At 43.3% G+C, this 18,443-nt stretch overlaps 1 protein-coding gene across 2 annotated transcripts in view; it reads right to left on the minus strand.

Annotated features, from left to right (window-relative positions):
* Positions 1-18,443, minus strand: part of ARHGEF3 (Rho guanine nucleotide exchange factor 3) — a 260,975-nt gene that overhangs the window by 15,567 nt on the left and 226,965 nt on the right. For both annotated transcript variants that reach the window (XM_008146317.3, XM_008146318.3), the window contains 4 exons: positions 9,206-9,376; positions 6,414-6,476; positions 5,045-5,141; positions 4,810-4,886 (listed from right to left, as the gene is read on the minus strand). In XM_008146317.3, coding sequence (XP_008144539.3) covers positions 4,810-4,886; positions 5,045-5,141; positions 6,414-6,476; positions 9,206-9,376 — 408 coding nt within the window. The remainder of the gene's footprint in view (positions 1-4,809; positions 4,887-5,044; positions 5,142-6,413; positions 6,477-9,205; positions 9,377-18,443) is intronic.

Raw genomic sequence — 18,443 nt, forward strand, 5'->3', positions numbered from 1 at the left:
CAAAAATGTAATTAGTAAAAAATGTGATGCGAGAAGCATTTAGTAGAATCTTTTAAATTAGTTCTGACAGGCCAGGAATCATTCTTGGCTCTGCCCAATGGTTAACATCACACTACCATGCAAAACACAACTTATGCTTAAAGACCTTGGAACACTTCAACTCCACTGTCTCCTTCCAGCAAAATACTAATTTCTCTGACATGTCCCATCAGTCCAATCGTGCAAACATGGAGTCAGAGACTCAGGGAAAGGGCTGCTCACCTCCCTTTTCCACTTCTCCCTCAAAGAGGCACCCTATACCAAGCCTTGTAAGGCACTGGCTGTCAGCTTCCAGCAAGTTCCTGGAGGCAATAAAATGCAGCCAACAGCCATGCTCTTTGCTTCTCGCCCTCGGACTATGAAGCCACATCCACCACGACACCTGCTCTGCAGTGGGATTCAGTGCAAGACAGGGGCAAGGGAGTCTTTTGTTTCTGTATCCTCAGCACTTCGCACTGGGCCTACTATACAGCAGTTTGTATTCTGAATTAACAAATAAATGAATGTTCAATGCATTACCAGATTAGGAAATATTTGATTGTTTGGGAACACGGCTTAAAAATAAGTTGTGGCAGCATCTGAACCATGGGTCAAACTTTAAATATTTTGCTGCTTCTTTTACCCCTCTTACTGAAATTATTTTCTCAGTGACTGAAACCAAAAAAGGATACCAAGGAAGCAACGTTTAAAAAGTTCACTGTTGAGTTTGATATTCCTTGGAAATGCCTACCTTCCTTTCATGTTATGAAAAACCTCTATTTGTGTTAATAAGAGTTGCAGAAATTCTTTCCTTAACCTTGTATGTGAAGGTAATAACTGGTGCGCGCACGCGTATGTACACACACACACACACACACACACACAGCAGATGTGGTTTGTGGGTTGTAATTTAGATTTTCAGAGTTAATTAAAAGGAGCCTCAGGCACTCTCAATTTCATTCCCACTTCCTCGCCTTTTAAAGAGACTTGGAAATGCCTGATGTGGTCATTACAGAGAAAGGAACCAGCAGTAACCATCGGATGTGAACTAGTGAGGAGGCCCCAAAGACCCTGCTGCTCACTGCCCAGTGAGCCATTACTCTCTGTGATCCTGCCGCCCCTGCTGCCATGGCAACCAAATCAGGCTCTGGTCCTGTGTTCACACCTGACAGGGTGCTCATTTCCTGGGCATGACCTGCAAGGCTATCTGGCGCAGTCCACTGACTAGAAAAGGCCACAAGTGATCTATAGCTGGACAGGAAACGAAGGATGTACACATCTTGGTTCCCAATTACATCCACGTGTACCTATACGAAATGTGAGAGGGGACCGACAACACAGCGGTGAAGAGGACACACTGGGATCGGGGAGAATCATTTCAAAGCCTTAACTCAGGCTGCGACTAGTCAGGTGACCTTTCTGAGCCTCAGTTTCTCCACTTACAAAATGCATAGACTAATGTCCTCCTCTCCTTTAGTTAAATAAGCAGATAAAGAGTGTAGCACGAACGTGGCTCCTGGTTAAGAGTCAGTAAGTACCAGCTATTATTATTATTTACCCCTAGAGTATTTTTATGGAAGAAACTGTGGTTTACAGAAGCAAGACTACATGCTCAGCTGGAGACAAAACCAGTCTGAGCGTGTTCCCTCCCCCATCCCACCTGCAGAGCTCTGAACTCACCATCTCTTTAAACAGACGATCAAGAAAGAATTCATAAGGGAAACTCTTTTTTAAGACATTCCTTCTATCTCCCTAACAGTGTGAAAAGTGACACAGAACAAATCTATATTTCTGCTTTCATGTGCCCTGCCTCTCTCCTTGGAATTAATATTGAATTAGAACCCAAATTAACACGAGAACTTGTGCCTGGGAGAGCTTATAAATTATTACTGAAAAAAAGCGTTAGTGTAAAGGTAAGTCACTTGGGAAGTTGTTTCTTTATGATGGGAGGCTGATGAGAGCAGGCTGACCCCTCCGGGAGACTGATCCTCAGTACCCAGGGAGGTTCCCTGAAAAAACCCCAAAAAAACCCCACCACTCCTGTAAGGCCTTCAAAGTAAAAGTAATTGATTCATTCAAAGGTCAAAAGGACTGGTCAGGGCTAACCCACTTGGCAGGCTCACTTGTTTAAAAGGGTTCCCCGCCCCCTCTTTTTCTTTTGGCGGGAATAAATCAATTTTTCATGGGTCAAATGGGCTCTGACTTTTCTCATTCAAAGTCCACTAAGATGTTTATTTTGTTCTGTTAAAAAGACCAGAACTCAAACAGATGTTCCCTTTGGTTTACAGTTCCCACTCGCACGGACACATCTGCAGTTAAAGAGGGAAAACATTTAGCAGCTCGTCGGCCTGATAAACAAGGACCGTTTCTATGAGGTCTGGTCACAACGGGCCAGTTGTTCAATTTTAGGCTGCTCCTCAAGCTGCAAGTCCCACTTGATGCCTGAAGGATGCAGATAGCAATGGGCCGAAAGGACTGCAAAAGCTACCCCTAGAGCAAACCAATTTTCTAATAAAAGTGACAAACATTTCTTTCAGAAAAAAAAATTAATAACAAGGCAAATGCCTGTACTTTTTTCCTTCTGATACAAACGGACAATTTGTATGTTGGTGTCTAAGGAAACCACGCAGTCCTATGTTGCCATCTCATCGGAAACAGCGGTCACCACGCTGATTCTGGAGTGGGGTCTCCCTGGCCCCCTAGCTCCAATCAACGCAGCCCGCAGACTCAGAAGTGTAAGCACAGTGAGCACCCCCTCTCTTCTCATCGCACCTTCTCTGTCTCCAGCTGTCTGGCTCTCTTTAGAGAAATTTCTTTGTGAGCTGAAGAAGTTAAAACATCTTCCACAGCTTATAATAAAATGAAAGTCAAAAATATAAGATGAATGACCTCTCCTGAAATATTCAAGCACATTTTCTAAATTATTCATATGAGAACATTGCTTGCCTTTCAGATGCCCTTGGGATATTTCAGCCTCACTGCTAAAATTGACTCCCGAACTAACGGTAGCTAAGTCATGAAACCCTCCAAGTTTCTGGATCAAGGCAGTAATTGAGAAGCATAAGTTAATATAAGAGGTCAATGTCAAAACTTAGGAACCAGAAGGTTTTAGGAAGGCTAAAAGACAAATGGAAATGGAACTGGATAAAGAGAACTCACATGGTGAGAGTAGAATTCATAACCTTCACAACATTCTCCAAACAGTGGATGACCCTAATACTTGCTGTTGTGGCAGTATCTGCCTATTTTCTTTTCTTTTTTTTTTTAAAAATATATTTTATTGATTTTTTACAGAGAAGGAGGGAGAGGGAGAGAGAGTTAGAAACATTGATGAGAGAGAAACATCAATCAGCTGCCTCCTGCACACCCCCTACTGGGGATGTGCCCGCAACCAAGGTACATGCCCTTGACCGGAATAGAACCTGGGACCCTTGAGTCCACAGGCCGACGCTCTATCCACTGAGCCAAACCAGTTAGGGCATATCTGCCTATTTTCTAGATCAGGGGTGGGAAACATCCAGCCTGGGGGCCATATAAGGCCCTCAAAATCATTGGGTCTGGCCCAAATGATTTAATTAAATATTTGGGGTGAGTTAATTAAATATTTGACCAAACAGAGCAGGCTAATTTTTAAGTTGGTAATTTTGTATGGCCTGCAAATGATGCTATAAATATCCAAATGGCCCTTGGCGGAAAAATGGTTCCCCACTCCTGTTCTAGATCACTGTGTGGATCGGAAGGATGAGAGACCTAATCCCGCCTGGAGGAAGTCATCAGTGAACTCTGCTTTCACTACCTGGTTCATAACAAATGGAAAACACCTGGGACTGGGGTAGGACATAAGCATTCACAGACAGAAACAGAAGCATGCCACAGGAGAGATGGGGACTGTGGCAAAATAGAGAGTACATGCCTGGTCTAAAACAAATCAGCCAAATCAACAACCACCTTATGGACCCAATGAAACACACATTCAGCCCAGGACCATGAATTTAGAAGCCCTGATCTAAGGTCACAGCTGATCTCTTCAATTCGGAAAGGAAAGGGGTTATACAGTATTGAGACGAAGGTCAGCATTCTATCCAGCTCTCCTATGAAGTCACTTAGAATCAGATATATGCTAAACAACAACTACATTTAGTCATCACCTTGTTTATGAAACTACATTTGGCTATAAGAGGTTTTTGACAGCCTGAATAAAAGCTTTTTTAAGGCCCTGGCCAGTGTTGCTCAGTGGTTGAGCTTAAACCCATGAACCAAAAGGTCACAGGTTTGATTCTCCATCAGGGCACCTACCCTGGTTTCCGGTTCAATCCCTGATCGGGTGCTTACAGGAGGCAACTGATGGATGTTTCTCTCTCTTCAATGTTTCTCTCTCTTTCTTCCTCTCTCTCTTAAAAAATCAATATAAACATATATTTTAAAAATATATTTAAAAGTGTTTTTTTTATCATGATGGATAGGAATATGTCCCTAAATTTGTACTGGAATAGAATTGGTAATAGTTGTATTATAATTGGCCTGAATAGAACATTAACTAATGCTACTTTATTTTATTGAAAAAAAGGGCATGTTATCTTTAAATGCAGTAAATGTGTAGTAAGAAAAAAATTGTTTCCCTGCTTCGAAGAGATACAGCCTAACTATAATGATAAATTTTACAAGGAATTTGCTGTTTTGTTTCTGGTGTGAAATCAGTGTTTGCTAATAATAAGAAAAGTCTAGCTAATATGGAACTCCATTTAAATGATTGAAATTTATCTTCAACTAAGACCAGAGAACTTTTCTTACCCAGCCCACGAGGATGGCACCGACGTGTTCAGTTGAGCCATCAGGCTTCCGGACATCTCGAAGCTGACTAAGGAGCTCTGGTAAACAAACAGAACGCTTATTTTGTTAGGCACTCAAATATGAAGGAGGCTGGAGGTAGGTTCTGGGTTACTCACATTATTACATAATCATGACTTGTATAAGGCAGCTCAATTAAGGCTACAAGTCACAACTCATCCTGGGAACAAAATTATACCTTCATGTAGAGGAATCAGAGAGTCCAGTGTTCCAAAAATCTGATTCAACTCCTGTTCTGTCATTATGGAGAGTTTCAGCATGGGGTCGTGATAGGCCTGCGCAAGAACCACAAGAGATGGAAGCAAACATTTAAACTCGGAGGAAGTAAGTTGTTAATGTAAATGGCTTCTGCGAGGCCCTGAGAATAACAAAATATTTGGCTCTCCCCAACAAGTTCTCCCATAATGCTGCAGAAACAGCAGATGGGTGTGGCTGGAGCAGACTGGAGTCCAGCATTGCCTTGAGTCTTTTGTGGTTGTTGATAAACCTAAGTAGATTTTTTTTTAAATTCCTGTATCGTACATCTAGGAAAGGGCGCAAATCCTAAATATAGAGCAGATTTGATTTGCATGTTTTAAAATTTAACATTATTACCACCTCTTATTAATGATAATTAACCCACGAGAACACCCAATTATTTCCAGGGTATTGTAATAGAATACAAAGACTCAGATGGCACAGTCCCTGCCTTCAAGATTTATAAAGCTAATTGGGAAGATAAGAAAAACACATGGAAAGTTAAATATATGTTTAAAAAATAGTTCAAGCCCAGACTGGTGTGGCTAAGTGGTTAGAGCACTGGCCCATGCACCGAAGGGTCCTGGATTCGGTTCCCAGTCAAGGGCACATACCTGGGTTGCAGGTCTGATCCCCAGCCCTAGTCGGGGCAGGTGCAGAAGGCAACCAATTGATGTGTCTCTCTCACATTACTATTTCTCTCTTTCTCTCTCCCCCTTTCTCCCTCCCTTCCTTTTGCTCTAAAAAATCAATGGGAAAAATATCCTCAGGTGAGGATTAAAAAAAAAAAAGACTACATTGGCTACAAGACATGGGTTTCATCCACCTTCCTACACACAATGTGACTAAAAAAATGAATTTCCATATAAAAGACCCTAACTTACATGATAGTACACAAGTGACTCACTTAACCATATTATCCACTTATGAGATTCAAATGACTATTTCTAACACACAATTCCAGTTTCAGACCATCTACACTTTCTCTCCCGTGGGTAAGGAGGCCCTGCACGTGCAACTTCTAGGACCACAAAACATATGTAAAGCCAGGCCTCCACCAACTTTCTGATTAAACTGAAGTATTCTCTGAGACGCACTAGAGGCATGCAGAGGAGAGCCCTTCGAGGTGCCAGGTCCAGAGAGCCTTCTTGTTTTGAGCCATTTCCCCCACTGCTTGGTTTGTGCAGGTTCTTCTCAGTTTTGGATGACCTTAGTCATAAAAAGAGTGCTCAGAAAGACGACCTTAGAATTGTGAAGTTAGAGGGGGAAAAACACGGGGTGACTCACATGACCACTGGATTTAAATTTACCTTTTTTGCCAATTTCAAGTCCTCTATCAAGTCTTCTTCTCCTTGGGAGAGCTCAAAGATCGCCTGCGAGGGAAGATAAAATACATCCACTGAAATAGCTCATTAATGAGACCAAATTCAAACAGTGCTGGTTCCAGCGCTCAAAGCTCCAAATCTACTTATTTCTTAAGCATTTTTAAAGGATTCTTAAAAAGTCAAATTGACCTGCAGCAAATGTATCGAGTGGCCAAAACCTACAAAGGAAAGATTTTGCAAAACTTCTGTATAATGTGCTTATCTGTTTGTGGGATAAAAGGGCTCCAACATACGTTTCCAATCCAACAAGTTGTCTTTCATGTTGTAGAACTCTGATGCAGCCAAACAAGAGGAAACTATTTCAGGTGAAATCATTACAGATTGAGCCATGGATGCGAGTTTGTGGTGAGTGGCAATCATAGTGAAGGATTCAGGGCCTGCTCTCAGGGATGGATGTGGCAGCATTATTAACTGGGCCATCACAATTTGTCTTGCTTCTGCTCAACACAAGGTGCACCTCAACGGAAAGCTTTTCCTATCAGCTACTTGTCCTGAGGCTGGAATTATAGGAAGAGTCTAATATTTTATCGCTCTAAATGTCTGGTGAAGTTAATTCATTCTCAATTACTTTGCAGCCCTACACGGTACCATAAATAAAATTACAGGAGCCGGCTATGCGCTCGAGTGCGTAAAGGGACCGTGTCTAATCTGGCTCTATGAAGCCATCATAATTTACAAGCTATGGTGTGCAGAACGCTCTTTCACTCTCCTCTGGGAGTCTAAACGGTGGCAAACATCACATTATGAAAAGACCGCGTGTTTGTGGGGCTAGCTCGGGGACTCCTACGTCTCTTTCAGATGACAGGGCAGAAGTGAGCTGGGTGGAGAACCCCTCCATCCCTGGGGTTGGCGGAGCTGGACACGGGCTGGGGGCCAGTACACCGTGTCCCTCCGAGGCCCAGTAAGGCCTTGACGCCATGCCCTCCTGCTCCTCTATTTTGTTTAATCTTTTATTTTGAAATACAGACTCACATGTGAAGTTAAGCAAATAGTACAGCGAAGTCCGGTACACGGCCTTTTCAGCTTCCCCGAATGGTGGCATCTTACGTAACTACAGAACCAGGAAGTGCACTGGCACAGCATCCTTCGAGAGCCTTTACGTGGGCCTTCCTCACCTTGCACGCCTGTTTTACTAGAGCTCACGTGCGTAGCCTGACTGTCTGACCAAATGTGACCCCAGAGGAGGAAAGTCACAGGACTCCACGGGGGCAGAGGCCACAGTCAGTTATCTGTGGGGGGCAACACAGTGTCACCGTGAAGACCGAGGGCATTGGAACAGGACAGGGCCTGGGTTCAGAAGCTGGCTCTGCCGATTTCTGGTGCCCACCGTGCCTTGCTAATTTTCTCACTTGCAGAACCAGTCCTTCCCTCCTTCCTTCCCACTCTCAGGCTGTACAAGTAATACATGCACACTAGTAACACTTGGGAAACACAGAAAAGTATAAAGAAAACATTTTTTGAATTCCCATATTATCTCCTTAAACATCATTAAGATCTTGCCATATTTCCTCACAGGATTTTTTAAGTGCAAATAAATGCTTTATTTACTCATTTTAAAATAGATAATACATTGACTAGGTTCAAAAGTTAGAGTGCACACATTTATACTTGCTGAAAACTACCCCTCTCACCTCCTTCCAACCACCCAGTTCTCCTCCAAGGAGGCAACAATGTTACCAGTTCCTTGTGTTCCTTGCTTCCAGAAATGTTGTATTGTGTGTTTTTAAATTTAAAAAATTATTAATTAATTAAGTTGATTGGGGTGACATTGATGAACACGAACATATAGGTTACAGGTGTGGGTTATGTTTTATGGTTTTAAAAGAAAATAACATATACACACATACATTCATTTTTCCTTCCTTCTTCCTTCACATAAATAGTAGCACACCCTTCACCCTATTTTGTGCTTTGCTTTATCCACTTAGCCATTCATACATATCAGCACTTTTTGTGTGTTTCTACAGCTACACAGAATTCCATGTATGGACATTCATTATTTAACGAGCCCCTGGTAATAGATGTTCAGGCTGATTCTGACACTGTTCTAAACATTACCGTGATGAATAAGCTCACACATACATCTTTTCATCTGTGCATAAGTGTGCCTGGCAGATAGATTCCTAGAAAAGAATTGCTGAGTCAAAAACCTAGAAAGTTTTCAAGTACTCCCTTTTCCAAGGTCAAGTTTACCTTAAAAATAGAAATTCTAAGGATTTCACGAGATGATGCACATTTGAAGTATTCAGCACAGCCTGGTACGGGATGAACTCTCCATAAAGGGTAATATGACCATAGCCATTTAGGGCTATTGATACAGAAAACTTATAGGGAACGAAATTAACTGCATTCCCTAGAGAAGTTTTCCACAACACTGAATCACTCAAAGTTTCATTAACTGAATATTTTAAAATATTATAGGAGTTGCTATCAAAATATTACTAAGTGATTATGATTATTTTTGTGAATTCTAGGATCCAAAATAGACACGTCCCAATCCACCTTCTTTGTAAATTCAGATGTTCACATCAGTTTCTTTTTTAAGTGGGGGCCACACCCACCCAGCTGAATGCTGGTTTCTCGGTTCCTTAAAAGGTCTGACACCCCCATTTGTCCTCCTTCTACAAATGCCAAGGAGAATTGTTTGAAGGAGGGGTGTAGACCTGCAGTGCACCTGCTGCCAGGCACAGCGCCAACTCCGTGGGCCCCAAGCCTACCTCCTGACGTTTGATTTCCTTGGAGGTAAGCATCTGATTGACGCACACGTCGAAGGTCTCACTCCACAGCTTGCTGTCTCGCCGCTTGGTGCTCGAGGGGGCGGCATTTCTGGACCAGGGCCGGGGGGCGAGGATGTCAGGACGGCTCTCGCTGCGGAAGCTAATGGAACGCTGAACAATGAGAAAAACAAACCGTCACGGGGGCAGCAGGACTGGGTGGATCACTTGAGCAGCTTCCTGTCCCCGACAGAACATAAATCAGACATCTGCAAGAAAGAGAGGACAATGCCAGAGGCCTTTTGGGAAGGAGGGCATTGTCTTGAGCCTACGTGCTAAGGAAAATTGGGCAAGGGGCCACTTTCCCGCACGTGCGGGGAGTATCCACGATCTGGATAAACACAAGAACATGCACAAAGGCCGCTCTCAGACAAGCGACGGGTCTACTTTTTTCCATTAAACATTTCCACTCTCCAGAAGAACAGCAATTAACAGTAGTAGATGTCCTTAAAGAATTCTACTCCTACTCTCCTCCTCCTTCTAGGAACAGAATCCCACTCTCCTTGCAATTCTATCTCACTTACTGTGGCTGGGCTCCCCCAGAACTGACCAGTCGGAGTACTCCACCCTGGTTCTGGAAGGGGCCTGTGAGTCCCTGAAATTTCATGAATCATGGGAGAAAGAGTGAAAGACTCTTTATTCTTTTGGGATGGGGAGCTCCAAGAGTTAACATAAGCAGACATTTTTTGCAGCTACTCTCTCTGGTCACAGAGAAGAGTCGGTCTGATACAGGAAGGAATAAAGGGACACAGAATGAAGGATGGAGAGAGAGACACCAATGGAGGGCGTGGAGGAGGGAACAAGCTTTACCCACACAGTGAGAGTGCCCGGATCCCACTGTGCTTGAAGCCAGGAAGAGCCAGTCTTAGACGAAGGGGCTAATACATCTTCCTTTCTGTTTGCATTCATCTCAGCTAAGGTTCTGTCAACTTAAAAGTACCAACTAATGCACATACTAAATATCAAGCAAATGATGCCTGTCCCCGAGTTATTTTCCAAGTAGACTTTGGGGTGGTCTAACCATCCAAAATGCACCCCTATGGCTGAAACATGCTACCACAGTGCTTTCTCTTGACAAATACAAGTGATCAAGAAGAAAGCTATGTGCATCATATTCAGCCTGCAGCCTAGATTTCAAAACATTTATTAGAAAGTTTGGTAAAGCAATGAGGTATTGCTGTGCTCAAAAACCACATTCTTGCCTGGCCAGCGTGGCTCAGTGGTTGAGCATTGATCTGTGAACCAGGAGGTGGTCACGGTTTGATTCCTGGTCAGGGCACATGCCCGAATTGCAGGTTCAATCCCCAGTAGGGGGTGTGAAGCTGACCAATGATTCTCTTATCATTGATGCTTCTCTCTCTTTCTCTCTCCCCCTCTCTCTTCACCTCTGAAATCAATAAGAAATATTAAAAAACAAACAACATCAATAAAACACCTCACAGTCTTACTTAGGAAGTGCTCCCTGCCATGGCTGTGGCCACCTATCTATGGCCTTCAGTATAAATTTCCAACTCTTCAGTGTGGTACAGAACGCCTCTTATAATCTGACCAGAGCATACATGTATATAGTATCACTTCCTGCAACTCACCAATTTTCTAGCCCTACTATGGTATCTCTAGCCCTAGTAGACTATCTGCCATTCCCTAAATGCATCATGCTTTGCCATCTTTCAAGAAGTCTTTTCTTTCTAGAAAGCTTTTCTCCCATTTCTTACCTAGTTAATTCCTGACTGTCTTCAAGATATAACTCAAACATCTCCTCTAGGAAGGCTTTACCAATGTTCTCCCATGCTCTCCTAGAGCAATTTGGACATATTGCTGATACAGTAACAATCACATTTTATTATACTTAGTGGTCACCTGCTCTGAATGATAGATTTACTGAGGGCAAGAACTGATTTTATATGTGACATATGTGTCATCCTCGCTAAGACATTATGAGGTAGCTTCCAAATATTTTGAGATTCAACAAAATTTACAAAAGAAATTTAAAAAATATATATATTTTATTGATTTTTTACACAGAGGAAGGGAGAGGAATAGAGAGCTAGAAACATCGATGAGAGAGAAACATCAACCAGCTGCCTCCTGCACACCCCCTACTGGGGATGTGCCTGCAACCAAGGTACATGCCCTTGACCGGAATTGAACCCGGGACCCTTGAGTCCGCAGGATGATGCTCTATCCACTGAGCCAAACTGGTTAGGGCTACAAAAGAAATTTTTAAGACAACTATTCACATGAGGACATTGCTAAATAAGGTATAACTCATCTGCTTAATGGAATATTATGTAGTCATTAAGACAATTCTGAGCTAATTTAACAGAAAATTTTAACAGCTGAAAATCCCTTCTATGCAAAAACAAGATTAAATCAGTATATGAGCCCGGTTGGTATGGTTGAGTGTTGACCTAGGAACCAAGAGGTCACAGTTCAATTCATGGTCAGGGCACATGCCTGGGTTGTGGGCTTGATCCCCAGTGTGGCGTGTGCAGGAGGCAGCCAATCCATGATTCCCTCTCATCATGGATGTTTCTATCTCTCCCCCTTCATCTCTGAAATCAACAAAAATTTTTTTTTAAAATATCGGTAGATGAACAATTTATGATCATAAAAAAATGCACATGAGCAAAGATATAAAGAGGATGCCACAAAACTCTATTTTTTTTACCTGACTACATTATAGGTAATTTTTATTCTAGTTTACACATTTTTATAATTCAAGAAAAACGAGTAAGTGAAAAAATGTAAAAAGAAATTTCCAAGGGGCCTCAGGGTGTTACCAGCAGGAAGCCAGCTCTGCCTGCAAGTAGCAACACAGCTCCTTAGGCTGGCATGGCCTCCCTGAGTGCTGGGCTCATTAACCAGCTCGAGCTCACGACTGCTGGACCAGCCCACGGCTGGTCAAGAAAGTACTTGCTCCAAATACGCAGTTCACTAATGGTATCTCATGAATCCTTGTGATGTCCTGAAAACAGGCCCTCTAAGAGAGGGAGCAGACTAATGCTGCAGCTCCCCAGCACGCAGAATCAATTAGCCACAGGCACGGAAAGGTCAAAACAAGCAAAGTGAGTCATCAAATAACCCACTCATCTCCGTTAGTGGTTCTGATCCCAGCCTGGGGGGAAGGAGAGTTAAAGAGCAGAGAGAGAACACACAAAAAAGCAGATTCAAATGAAAGACATTTTCCACTTTCACTTGAGAGAATCAACCGCCCACCTGTTAGTGCCTGACCAACTTCAAAATCCCCCTCCCCACCAACAGTTGGAAAGTAATTTATGCTAACTTTAAATTTTCATACGTTACAAAGTATATAAAATTAAGTACATGGGTGTTAGGGGCATGTGCTGGGGGGTGGGAGTGGGCGGGGAGAGGTCAATGGGGACAAAAGGAGACATATGTAAAACTTTCAACAATAAAGAATTAAAAAAAAAAAGAAATGTGTAAAAAAAACCCACAAAACCCAAAAGAATTAAGTACAAATCCTCTCAATTTTCAAGTCCACTTAGCAGAGGTAAATGCTATTAAGTTTGTTCTAGATCTTGTCAAACCTTTTCTTCCCAGTTGCTAACATTCACAGAAAACAGAAAGTTTTATCTTTTCATTTAACAATGTCTTTCCATGTTAGTATGAAAGACTGACTTTAAAAAAATAATAATTTATCGTCCTAGCCTGTGTGTTCAGTGGTTAGTGTTGGCCCTTGCACTGAAGAGTCTCGGGTTCGATTACTGGTCATACCTGGGTTGCAGGTTCGATCCCCAGCCCTCGTCAGGGCTTGTGCAGAAGGCAACCGATTGATGTGTCTCTCACATTGACGTTTCTCCCCTGCCTCCATTTCCTCTCTTCCACTCTCTAAAATAATCCATGGAAAAATATCTTTGGGTGAGGATTACCAAAAATAATAATAATAAGAATTTATTGAGGTGAAACTTCACACAACATAAAATGAACAATATTTCAAGTGAGCAATTCAGTGGCCTTTAGTATATTCACAATGTTGTGCAACTGTCATCTTTATCTAGTTCCAAAACATTCCATCACCCAAAGTCACTCATTCTTTGTTTTTTCTTTAATCCTCACCTGAGATTTTAGAGAAGAGAGAGGAAGGGAGGAAAGGAAAGAGAGAGAAGTGAAGGAAGAGAGAGAGAGAGAGAGAGAGAGAGAGAGAGAGAGAGAGAGAAATGTGAGAGAAACATCAATCGGTTGCCTCCTGTATGCACCCCAACCAGGAATGGAACCTGCAATCTAGGTATCTGCTCCAATGTAGGTATGTGCCCCAACCAGGAACTGATCCCGCAGCTTGCCGTACAGGACAATGGTCCAATCAACGGAGCCACCTGGCCGGGGCTCACTCTTTTTTTTTAACGGCTGCCGAGTTAGTATCCCATATCTGGGTGGACCACATGGATGCAAACTAAGTCCAACGGATGGACATTTAGATCCTTTCCCGTGTCTGGCTATTATAAAAAGTGCCTCCGTGAACATCCTTTACGTATTTGTGCTGGCATTTCTGTGAGGCAGATTGCTTACTAGAAGTCCCTGTTGAAGAAAATCAACATTTTAACATTTGCTATGTACTGCCAAGGTGACCTCCAAACAGCCTGTCCCAGGAAGGGACAGTACACTGTTTCCAGACTCTCAGCAACAGGACATTATTATCAACCTAACAGGAAAAACAACTATACCTCCTTCATTTCCATTTCATGTTTTGAATGTAAGATCGGGCATATTTTCATGTATTTATTGACAACTCCCAGAGAGTTGGAGATTTTCTTCTGCTGCAGTTTGAAGAAGAAAGAGATGTGAGTCATACCAGGTGAGCTCTGTTGCTAAGAATTCCTCGTTTTGTGTTTCCTGGGTGATTGCTGGGCTTGGGAACTAAGGGGAAGGGACGGGATGATGTTCACCATGTATGTCACACACGGGCCATTATGTGCCTCCCATGCTTAGCACTTCTGGTGAGTTCTCTCCGATCCTCACAACCGCCCTGCGAGGTGGGGATTGATTCCCATTTTATGATAAGGAAACTGAGGCTCAGAGAGGGTGCCTAATGAATGAACGGCAGGAGGTATGTGCTGGGCACTGTGAGGGGAGCTGTAGAGCCCTGCTGTACCCCCAAGGTAAGGAGTCCTAGCCCTGTTTTGCACATGCGGAAACTGGAGGTTCGGAGAGGGTGACACTTTGCTCAAGGTCACGCAGCGAATGAATAGTGCCCCAGAATTTAAACCCAGGTCAATGGTGAACTCAGAATGACACGTAGGTCTGGTCTATTTCAGTCCAACCTCTCCCCCCACCCCCCAATTTTTAACCAAGAGCCTACCCTGCTTCCTCTAGGGTAAGACTCAAGTGTGGGGTGCATGTACCCAAACGGGGGAGTTTCAGGCTATTTCTCACCCTTGCCACCTACTAACATTTTGGACCAGGAAATTCCTTCTGGTGAGGGGCTGTCCTGCGATTATAGGATGTTCCGCAGTACCCTTCCCGCTGATCGCTAGATGCCAGTAGTGCCCCGCCCCGGTTATGACAACCTACACATCGCTACACATTGCTGGCTGTCCCCTGGGGTGAGAAGCAGGGGTCTATGGTGACCAGGAGGGGCTCACTTCAGAAAGAGGGACCAGCCTCGGGAGGAATTGCATACAAAACAGAAACACACAGAGAGATCCCCACCCCACCCCCCACCCCGGCATGGTGGTGGGGCTCTGGGCCTGGAATGAAAACCGTTCCAGGACAAGCAAGAGTTTCCATGAGGGAATGCTGCCTAGCAAAGGAGCCAAAAGCCCAAAGCTCGTAACTACGAGCAGCTACAATAACAACGGCCACCACAGGCAGAGATAATGCCGACTGAGGAAACGGGTGCTCGTGTTTGTGCCAAGCTGGCGTGTGGAAAAGGCGCTGCAGGTGCACAGGGGACAGCCTGTCAGGTGGGGGCATGTGTCAGAGGAAATGTAAGCCCAGCAGGTGAGGCGCGATGGAACAGATTTGGTTTGTTAATGCGGCCTGGTCAGCAGGGTGCTCCCTCGCCTTTTCCAAAAAAACAGAAGGTCTCTCCGGCCAAAGACAACACGCTCCAAAAAGGGAGCTCCAGCCAGGAACTTCTTGATGCCTCCCATTGCTATTTTGTAACAGACAGTGTATTGTTAAATGGCCTGGAAGCTAGGGGCTACAGGAAGAAAACACTTTTCTACGTCGCCACGACAATGGGTTAAGCCAAAATGTTCGGTGGGTGTGGCTGGGGCCAGACAACGGTCTCCAGCAGCCCAGTGGAGGAGTGTCCCACGTGAGGCTCGATTAGAACATCCAACTTAAATCGACAAGCAACACTTTCCCGCTGTGTGGCCTCCGGCACAACTGACCCTCATGCTGATCCTGGGAGAGGCGCGGGGCAGGTTCGTGTGTAGTGCTCCCTTTTCATAGATGAGAAATCCAAGCACGAGAGGATTCAAGTGAGTGGCACAAGGCAAGTGCTGGAATAGGATCTGAGCCCAGTCTTCTGGCCACACAACGTGGATTTAGGTAAACACAGGCTTCGAGGTCAAACAGACACGGCTTCAAGTCCACTCGGAAGCCGGGGGACCTTGGGAAAGCCGGGGGGACCTTTGGGTCTCGGTTTCCTTATAGGTGGGAGGGGTGCGGTAACAGTATCTCACAACGTTGTAGTGAGGATTAGGTAAGAAAAAGCATGTCAAGGGCTTAGCCAAGTGCTGGCACATGGTCAGTAGGAAAAGGATGTTAGCTATCCTTGTTACACCATCTGCACTGCCACCATCAGTGTTTATTTATATGTTTTCACTCATTAGCAAACAGCAGGCATCTCGGAACTACTTGGACCAAATAGCACCTCGAGGGACCTTCATTAGGATAATTTACAGGAGGAGAAAACCCCTCGGCAGCACAGCGCTGTGGAAATAGCCTAACATGACCAACAATAGGGATGAAATAAATTACAGTGTAACCGTAAAATGGAACATTATACAGTCGCTAAAAACATTCTTTTTTGAGAAAAACTTGATAATGGGAAGGTCTCACATGCAGAATTAAGTAAGAGAAGGGAGATCCCTATTTAAACACAAAATGTTAATGGGTGTCACCCTGGATGGTAGAGACTATGGATGATTTTCATATCCAACTTCATACTTCTCTACATTTGTTTTCCAGATTTTCCAGAATGAAGAGGTATTAACTAAGAAAAACCAAAACCAGTAGACAAAACCAGCAAGACTGTGAACACTGAGTTCAGTGACGCTGTAAACATAAAACCACATAAACAAAATCTGGTTCAGATTAATGCGCATTAAAAACATAGTAAAAAGAGAAGAAACCATTGGCAGCAAAATCTCAGACATCTCTCGTAGCAATATGTTTATGGATACATCTCCTAGGACAATGGGAACTAAGGAGAAAATAAACAAATGGGACTACATCAAAATAAAAAGCTTCTGCACAGCAAAAGCAACTGTCAACAAAACAAGAGAACCCACTGCATGGGAGAACATATTTGCCAATGATACAGCTGACAAGGGATTAACCTCCAAAATTTATAGGAAACTCATACAACTTAACAAAAGGAAGATAAATAATCCAATTAAAAATGGGCAAAGGACCTAAATAGACAGTTTTCTAAAGTGGACATACAGGAGGCCAAAAGGCATATGAGAAAATGCTCAAAGTCACTAATCATCAGAGAGATGCAAATCAAAACGACCATGAGGTACCACCCTCACACCTGTCAGAATGGCTATCATCAATAAATCAACAAACGACAAGTACTGGCGAGGATGCGGAGAAAAAGGAACCCTCATGCACTGCTGGTGGGAATGCAGACTGGTGCAGCGTCTGTGGAAGACAGTATGGAGTTTCCTCAAAAAATTAAAAATGGAACTCCCATTTGACCCAGTGATCCCACTTCTAGGAATATATCCCAAGAAACTAGAAACACCAATCAGAAAGGATATATGCACCCCTATGTTCTTAGCAGCACAATTTACCATAGCTAAGATTTGGAAACAGCCTAAGTGCCCATCAGCAGATGAGTGGATTAAAAAACTGTGGTACATCTACACAATGGAATACTATGCTGCTGTAAAAAGGAAGGAACTCCTACCATTTGCAACAGCATGGATGGACCTGGAGAGCATTATGCTAAGCAAAATAAGCCAGTTGGAGAAAGATAAATATCACATGATCTCACTCATTTGTGGAATATAATGAACAACATAAACTGATGAACAAAAACAGATCCAGAGACAGAGAAGCACTGATCAGACCATCAAACCTCAGAGGGAAGGTAGGGGAGGGTGGGGGGGGTAAGGGGGGGGAGATCAACCAAAGGACTTGTATGCATGCGTATAAGCCTAACCAATGGACACAGACACCAGGGGTGTGAGGGCATGAGCGGTGGGGTGGGGGTGGGGTAGCAAGGCGGGGATAAGGACACATATGTAATACCTTAATCAATGAAGAAATTAAAATAAATAAATATTACCTTTACCAATAAAAAAAAGAATAAAAAGCTGTGGAACATTTATACAATGGAATACTATGCAGCTATAAAAAAGAAAGAACTCTTACCATCTGCAACAGCATGGATGGACCTAGAGAGCATTATGCTAAGTGAAATAAGCCAGTCAGAGAACGATAAGTATCACATGCTCTCACTCATATGTAGAATCTAATGAACAACATAAACTGATGAACAAAAATAGACCCAGAGACATAGAAACATCAAACACACTGTCAAACCTCAGAGGGAAGAAAGGGGAGGGGGTGGAAATAGATCAACCAATGAACTCATATGTGTATATGCATAACCCATAGACACAGACAATAGGGTGGTGAAGGCTGGTGGAGGGGGGAGGGTCAATGGGGGGAAAGGGGACATATGTAACACTTTCAACAATAAAGATTAAAAAATAATAATAAATAAAAACATGGTAAAAAAGCAAACCCCATAGACCCAGTGCAAGGAAAAAACTTTCTGTAGTTGGGAGAGATTCTGAGTAGATGAATGAAAAGCTGAAGAAAATATTTGACTCAAGTGTGGGGAAAATATTGTACAATTTGCTTAATTGTACAATAATTTGGAATAACAGCCAAAAATTAGGAAGCCTTCCAGAGACTTGGGACAGCAGCCCAACCTCTTCATTGGGCACCATAAAAAGGCTTTAGTACAATCATATTC

Source organism: Eptesicus fuscus, chromosome 18 (genome assembly GCF_027574615.1).
Source record: "Eptesicus fuscus isolate TK198812 chromosome 18, DD_ASM_mEF_20220401, whole genome shotgun sequence".
Lineage (NCBI taxonomy): Eukaryota > Metazoa > Chordata > Mammalia > Chiroptera > Vespertilionidae > Eptesicus > Eptesicus fuscus.